The sequence below is a fragment of the Sinocyclocheilus grahami genome, unplaced genomic scaffold (genome assembly GCF_001515645.1).
Source record: "Sinocyclocheilus grahami isolate Dianchi unplaced genomic scaffold, SAMN03320097.WGS_v1.1 scaffold494.1, whole genome shotgun sequence".
NCBI lineage: Eukaryota > Metazoa > Chordata > Actinopteri > Cypriniformes > Cyprinidae > Sinocyclocheilus > Sinocyclocheilus grahami.
The window spans coordinates 516,484-524,548 of NW_015505673.1; the positions used below are offsets into that span (position 1 = coordinate 516,484).

General features: G+C 39.6%; 1 protein-coding gene across 5 annotated transcripts in view; it reads left to right on the plus strand.

Moving 5' to 3' along the window:
- Positions 1-3,878: 3,878 nt before the first annotated feature.
- Positions 3,879-8,065, plus strand: part of hdac7a (histone deacetylase 7a) — a 92,630-nt gene continuing 88,443 nt past the window's right edge. For all 5 annotated transcript variants that reach the window (XM_016236668.1, XM_016236669.1, XM_016236673.1 and 2 more), the window contains exon 1: positions 3,879-4,156. In XM_016236668.1, the coding sequence (XP_016092154.1) occupies positions 4,138-4,156 (19 nt within the window). In that variant the 5' untranslated portion in view covers positions 3,879-4,137. The remainder of the gene's footprint in view (positions 4,157-8,065) is intronic.

The window sequence follows — 8,065 nt, forward strand, 5'->3', positions numbered from 1 at the left end:
GCCATGCCATTCATAATGATGCATGTTATTGTTTTCAATGACTGAAATGAAACTCATATGCTTTCTGAGGCCCCCCTTGTATTTATGCAATATTTAACAGCTGTGGCTTCAGATAAACCCTCTTTTGAAACTCCTCATGGGCTTGTGTGTGTTGACATGACTATTAATCATGTTATTACAATGTAATAAATGCACTTATAACAACACATAGAAGAATTCTGTCTATATAACAATAATTATAGAATAACTGTGTCATAAAACCTGCCAATCAGAGCTACAAGATAAATGTGACAATACCTGTAGATTCATATTACAGTAAGATGCATATTTCATCAAAGGTTCACAATTGTCTCTGTGACTAATGTTTGTGTCAGATATAACAACATTTTTATTGGGTATTTCAATTATTAAAAGTTACAGAATTATCAAAATATAAAAATGAATTCTTGGTATTTAAAATATATATATTCTTCTTTGTATCTGCAATTTAGTTAGTATTGCAGATTATGGCAAGTCTGTGTGAACATCTAAGTTAACTAAATGAGTAAAACAGATTATTAAAATGAAAAAACCATTGGTTGCTCTCTGGCTTCCTTAAAAGAACTTTAGAAGGGCAGAAAACATTTTAAAGGATCCTTCCCATCCCGGACATCAACTGTTAGAACTGCTGCCCTCTGGTAAGCATCTTAGGTCCATTAAAGCGCGGACCAATAGATTCAAGAACAGCTTTTACCCCAGCATCATAAGGGAGCTGAACATTGCCGGCATACACAAAAACAAAAACAGATAACTGAGAAATGCACAAATCTGCAATACGATATTTAATAAGGCTTAAATTTGCACTATAGCCTTGTTTGTACTGTCTTTGTATTGTATTGTTAAACAGCATACCGTTTGACTGTATTGCAGACAAGGCTTAACTTTGCACTATCGCCTTGTTTGCATTGGCTTGTGTATTGTCTGTCTTGTATTGTGTAGTAATAATATGCTTTATTATTGTTATTACTTTATTTATTATTATTTTATTTATTTATTTTTTGTATTACAGATGTTTAAGTTACATGTGACTGCACTGTTAGGATTGCTCAAATTTCACTATACTCGTATAGCGACAATAAAGAAATCTTGAATCTTGAAAATGAAACTTAAAGGATCATATGGCATTCATTAGCAAAACCTCAATAAATATGGTAGAACTTTAAAAACCTTCAAACAATTTCAGTGATACATTTTCTAATCATGCATTTTTTTTCTTGTCCAGCTCTGTGAAAGCTTCAGTTGAGTCCCAATGTCTTCTCTCAGAAATTGAATTAAAAGTGGTGAAATTTGTCCCGATGTGTGTGCAATCAGACCTAATAATAAAGTATTTTGTAGTGTAGTGCTCTGACCCAAAGACCTCATTACAGGGAAGATAGGTTTTATTGTTATTCTTTGTGTGTGTGTGTGTGTGTGTGTGTGTGTGTGTGTGTGTGTGTGTGTGTGTGTGTGTGTGTGTGTGTGTGTGTGTGTGTGTGTGTGTGTGAGAAACACACACAGATACAAAGAAGTAAACAGACAGACATGCAAATTCATTGTGGTTGAAATCTCTGTCATTTCTAGCTCACGTCTCATTTTGTGAACTAAATCCAACCAACATGAACTGAGCTAAATTTGTGCTCTACAATAACTTTTTGCTGGACTAAAGACCTATTGACACCAAATCCAATGGGATTACATTGTACACACAAACTTTTTTGATGTCAAAATGACATCTCTATAATTAAAAAAGACGAAAAAAGAGACGATATTTAAAGGAATTGTTTGCCATGAAAAGCAAACTGAATATCATCACAAAACACAAATGAATGGTTTGGACAATATTTTGGCACTTACTGTATGTGCCAAAAATGGTGAACAGGCTTTACATTTTGTCTGAAGATGTGTGTGTGTGTGTGTGTGTGTGTGTGTGTGTGTGTGTGTGTGTGTGTGTGTGTGTGTTTGTGTGTGAATTTGTTCAGTTGTATGTAATATAGCTGCATATCTTTAAAAAAGAGTATGGAAATTATATACTTAAAATACTTCACTGAAAACTGATACCTAACAGATACTTAACTGCATGTTATTTGCAATTAAATTAAATATAGTTTACATTTAAATTAAATGCAAGAGTACTTTTGACACTGTATGTAGGACGTAAGTACATCTTTATATGTAATTTCATAATTACTTCTATTGTATTTGAAATATGGTTAAAATGTATAGCTTAATGTACTGACAAGCATTTATGGTAAACTAAAATGAAAGGTAATTTTTTTTTAATTTGTATGCAATGTATTTAAACGTATTTGTAATTACATATTTGTAATGATGACGTTGCAGTTTAGTACACCTTAAATATAGGCTATTTATTTTAAATATAATATTGAATAACACACTACAGTTAAAAGCATTCTTTACATGTACTTTACAAATTATACTTTAAATGTGCTTTAGTATATTAGTCAACAGATCAAAATAAGTGTACTTCTTTAAAGCACAACTTAGAGACAGCCACGGAGCAACATACATCATTTATTTCCCCTTAATGTTGTTCCAAACCTGTAAATGATTTAGTTTTTTCAATGGAATTAAAAATCATTTTTGAAGAACCTCCACTCAGCTCTTTTCCGTACAATGACAGTTTATAGTGGCAATGACCAGAAACACCATAAATCAAGCGTAGCATTAGTTCTGGCAGGTCACGTTAGTCAAGCTTGCATCAGCTGACTCTCAGCTGATCCCCATCTACCTATAGGAATACGACACCTATCTAAGCATTCATATATAAGCTCCCTCAGTATTATCAGCAGATTTCGCATTGCTCAATAGCTAATTACCCTCCTCCATCCCCAGCTCCTCCTCTGTCAGTCAGGATTCAGCCTTCTGATTCTTCTTTGAATCAGACTGATTCTAAAATGTGTACATAAAATTATTGAACTTTAACAATATCTGCAATACATTTATGTTGGTTCTGTTCTGTTTACCCTGGGGGGATATTGCTGCTCTCCCTGCTCTCATCTATGCTAGACTGCATGGATGCGCAGGGAGTTCTTGCCCAGAACAGAACCATACCACCAATCCAAACTGTATGCTAATTGTCAATCATCTTTGACGATAGTGGTCCTAACAGAAGTATAATAAAGTATAATAAAAATAGTCAACATGATGATACATTATATTGCACAGCTTATGAATTGAAATGGTGCTGAAATATAAATGATTTTTCAGTGAATTTTCCCCTCCACTGCAGCACAAATACAAAAAATATATTTTTTTGTAATCTAAACACAATTATGAATGAGAATTAATAGTTCCAATTGTTAATAATATTCCTAAAAAAACTTTGGAAGACTTTGGAATATTCTTGTATTCTTTTATTTTTTTCTTTTCTTTTATTTATTTATTTTTTATTATTCTTTTATTTTCTTTTATATTTTATTTTTGTCTTTTGGGGGGTTTAACTAACATGATCACCATAAAATATACAAGCTTTCTCCTTTTATGTTCCACAAAATACATAGCAGTCACAGGTTTGGAAGGACATAAGGGTGAAAAAATATGACAGATTTTTTATTTTAATGTGAATTTTCCTTTAACACTTAAAAAAAGATGAAATGTCTAAATCTTCCAAAAGAAGTGCAAAAACAACATTCGTTCTGTTGTTATTTCATTCCTTGTTGTTGTTATTAGCACTCTCTAATAATCGGACTGTTGCTTTTTAGCGTCTGATGTTCATTTTCCTGCTATTGTCTGGCATAGATGGCCAGCTCCCTCCCACCTCCCCGAACCCCCCAGCCCTCCCTTCAGCACCAAACACACACACACACACTCTCTCTCTTCTCTCTCTTTCCTCTCCTTTTCTTCCTGTGCTTGCAGCTTCAGACATTTGGGGAATCCTGAAACAAGTCATTCCCGCAAAGAGGCATTGCCAACTTAGTGTAAGTAGACTCTGAATGAACAGAGGATACAGAAAGAGGCTGTTTCACTAAGAGCCTTGACATTCCTGCCCTCCCGTGTTCGCTCCTTCATGTCTTTTGTTGCGGACACTGACTGCGCTGGCTGGACACTGTGAGACATTTGACTATGGACATAGAGACGCTGTAGAGCCCGACACTCTGCATGTACGCTCGACTTGCTGGTAAGTGTCTTGTTTTAAGATCCCTCTCTTCAGCTATCGTTTGGTTTGACAGGGAGCATCATCAAGAGCTCGCTTCAGGTCTCTAGAACCTTTCCCCCTTAAGTTTCGTCTAGTTTCGACTGAGTTTTGTAACATCTCGGTCCCGTCCGAGCCTTTCCTGTCAGGCTTTCTCAGGCTGTCTTTCTTCCCCCGCTCCCTGGGATCATTCGGAGCGCCTCGACTCAGATTACTGGCTTCCTCCTGTTGTTTGCGGGTGCAGGTTTTCTCCTCCGCGCTCCCACGCTCTAGCGCAGAGGGGAAGGAAAGCGCTGATAAGAGTTTAGGAGTCTCAGGGAGAGTGGCTTTTGTTAGCTGCCTCGGTGTGCGTCTTAAAAGGAGGGGAACTTTTAGCAGCATGCAAGCAGTTTTCTTCACTTGTTTTGTTGTTTTTGGAGGTAACTTCTCTTTTTGTGGGTGGAGGGGTGCGAAAATTGGAAACAGACCCACCCTGAGTTGAAGTGAGTCAGACTGCATATGTGCATCTGTGTCAGTCTGGGACAAATAACAGTTCCATGACTTAGAAAAGGGAAAATGAGAGATGTCTCGAGATGATAGACAATGAAACTCTCGGGCGGTTTTAAATGGCTTGGACGTGATTTGTTATATTTTGGGTTCAAGCAGTGGAAAGGGAGGATAAAGTGATGGTGAGGGATGGTACGTGTATGTTCTTGGTGGGTGGAATAAGATTAGATAACTGCTACGCTCTTAAAATAAAGGTTCTTCAATGGTTCCTTGGCTTCTTCTTATCAAGGTCCATTTCAAGGGTTCTTGAGTTGACTATAATGGTCATTATAGGTTCTTCAGATGGGTGTGTTGGTTTTTGGGTTCTTTAATGCAGCAGTATATGTATTCTAAAGAATGTAGTTTTGCCTCGTCATGGACATAATAACGAGAAGTTTCTTCATTGAAACTGAAAGATGCATTCATTGAGAGTTTTCTCAAAGATTTGAGTGTTTTGTGGACATGGCAGAGCTTTGGTGGAGATTTGAGAGGAAATGCCCTCTTCTCACATCCATGAGGAAGTGGCCTTGTGGCCAGCCTTGTGATGCATTCATCTCTCAGACTGATGTAGACGCCTGTTTCCCCAAAATCTCATGGCTGCTCGCTTTTGTCTATGTGATATGCCCATTTTAACATCGAAATTGGGAAGTAAACATGTAATCTGTTGAAGTCTTTAGTTTTGAACTTTAAAGAGAGAAGCTCTGGTTATGTGTGCTGCCAGTTTCTGCTGAAGTAGTCAATGGATAGCATGTCCTAATCCCTGAAGACCAAACCCTGGAAATTTTAAATGATTGCAAGACACCCGGTAGCTTCTGAACTAATATGAAGCTGAAGTCAGATTTGCTATTTGTACGGTCTGTGTTTTCAGAGCAATCAAGCTTCTTTCAAGTGGCCTGAGAGTCTCCGTTTTCGAGGGGCATTCATTTACACACGGATTGAAAAGCGTCTTCCTCTCATTATCCGCTCCGTGCTGTACCCTGGTCTCTCAGGAGCGCTTGTGCTATTAGTGATAAGACTGAGTAGTGGTAGCTTTTCCTGTCCTGAACAGGAAGAGTTACTCTCTGTTCGGCTGCTGGCTTGTCTTGTATCCATCCTCTCATCCACTGGGAATATCACTGTAGTGTTGAGGGCAGCCCTCGGATCATCCAGCTGTTGGCAACTGTACTGAACTGCCAGTCCATCTGGATGGCCACATGCTGCAAACTGATATCGCTCTCATTATTTAGGTAGCAAAGATAAAATCAGTTTAGACGTTCATGGCCCGTTACTTTTAAAAACTATAAAGTGGCTGCAAACGATACATTTTTCCTGACGGATATTGCATGAAATATGTATCTTGAGAAATCACTCTGTAAACAGCAATATATAATCTGACACATGCTAGTCAATCAGAAAGCTTGGAGGCCAGTGGCATAGTTTTGGAGCGGGACGACCTTTGTGTGCAAACAATGCTAAACAAATGTGTTGCTAAGGTATTCTGGGTGAGTATTAATGTATTGCACAATGGTGGCTAGGGTGTTCAGTGTTGCTAAGGCATAACTAAGTAGTTGCTATGGAATTGCTAAGTGGTTGCTAGGCTGTTCTGGATGGTTGCTAGGTGTTCTGCGTGGATGTTAGTGTGTTATTAACTTGTTGCTTGACTGTTCTAGATGCTTGCTATGTGTTCTGGGTGGTTTTTAAGGTGTTGTTAAGTGGTCGCTTGGTGTTCTGGGTGGATGTTAGGATATTGTTATTTGGATGCTAGGTGTTCTGGGTGGATGTTAGGATGTTGTTAAGTGGTCGCTAGGTGTTCTGGGTGGATGTTAGGACGTTGTTAAGTGGTCTCTAGGTGTTCTGGGTGGATGTTAGGATGTTCTTAAGTGGTCTCTAGGTGTTCTGGGTGGATGTTAAGGTGTTGTTAAGTGGATGCTAGGTGTTCTGGGTGGATGTTAGGATGTTGTTAAGTAGTCGCTAGATGTTCTGGGTGGATGTTGTTAAGTAGTCGCTAGGTGTTCTGGGTGGATGTTAAGGTGTTGTTAAGTGGTCTCTAGGTGTTCTGGGTGGATGTTAAGGTGTTGTTAAGTGGTCGCTTGGTGTTCTGGGGGGATGTTAGGGTGTTGTTAAGTGGTCTCTAGGTGTTCTGGGTGGATGTTAGGGTGTTGTTAAGTGGTCTCTAGGTGTTCTGGGTGGATGTTAGGGTGTTGTTAAGTGGTCTCTAGGTGTTCTGGGTGGATGTTAGGGTGTTGTTAAGTGGTCTCTAGGTGTTCTGGGTGGATGTTAGGGTGTTGTTAAGTGGTCTCTAGGTGTTCTGGGTGGATGTTAGGGTGTTGTTAAGTGGTCTCTAGGTGTTCTGGGTGGATGTTAGGGTGTTGTTAAGTGGTCTCTAGGTGTTCTGGGTGGATGTTAGGGTGTTGTTAAGTGGTCTCTAGGTGTTCTGGGTGGATGTTAGGGTGTTGTTAAGTGGTCTCTAGGTGTTCTGGGTGGATGTTAGGGTGTTGTTAAGTGGTCTCTAGGTGTTCTGGGTGGATGTTAGGGTGTTGTTAAGTGGTCTCTAGGTGTTCTGGGTGGATGTTAGGGTGTTGTTAAGTGGTCTCTAGGTGTTCTGGGTGGATGTTAGGGTGTTGTTAAGTGGTCTCTAGGTGTTCTGGGTGGATGTTAGGGTGTTGTTAAGTGGTCTCTAGGTGTTCTGGGTGGATGTTAGGGTGTTGTTAAGTGGTCTCTAGGTGTTCTGGGTGGATGTTAGGGTGTTGTTAAGTGGTCTCTAGGTGTTCTGGGTGGATGTTAGGGTGTTGTTAAGTGGTCTCTAGGTGTTCTGGGTGGATGTTAGGGTGTTGTTAAGTGGTCTCTAGGTGTTCTGGGTGGATGTTAGGGTGTTGTTAAGTGGTCTCTAGGTGTTCTGGGTGGATGTTAGGGTGTTGTTAAGTGGTCTCTAGGTGTTCTGGGTGGATGTTAGGGTGTTGTTAAGTGGTCTCTAGGTGTTCTGGGTGGATGTTAGGGTGTTGTTAAGTGGTCTCTAGGTGTTCTGGGTGGATGTTAGGGTGTTGTTAAGTGGTCTCTAGGTGTTCTGGGTGGATGTTAGGGTGTTGTTAAGTGGTCTCTAGGTGTTCTGGGTGGATGTTAGGGTGTTGTTAAGTGGTCTCTAGGTGTTCTGGGTGGATGTTAGGGTGTTGTTAAGTGGTCTCTAGGTGTTCTGGGTGGATGTTAGGGTGTTGTTAAGTGGTCTCTAGGTGTTCTGGGTGGATGTTAGGGTGTTGTTAAGTGGTCTCTAGTTGTTCTGGGTGGATGTTAAGGTGTTGTTAATTGGTCTCTAGGTGTTCTGGGTGGATGTTAGGGTGTTGTTAAGTGGTCTCTATGTGTTCTGGGTGGATGTTAGGATGTTGTTAAGTAGTC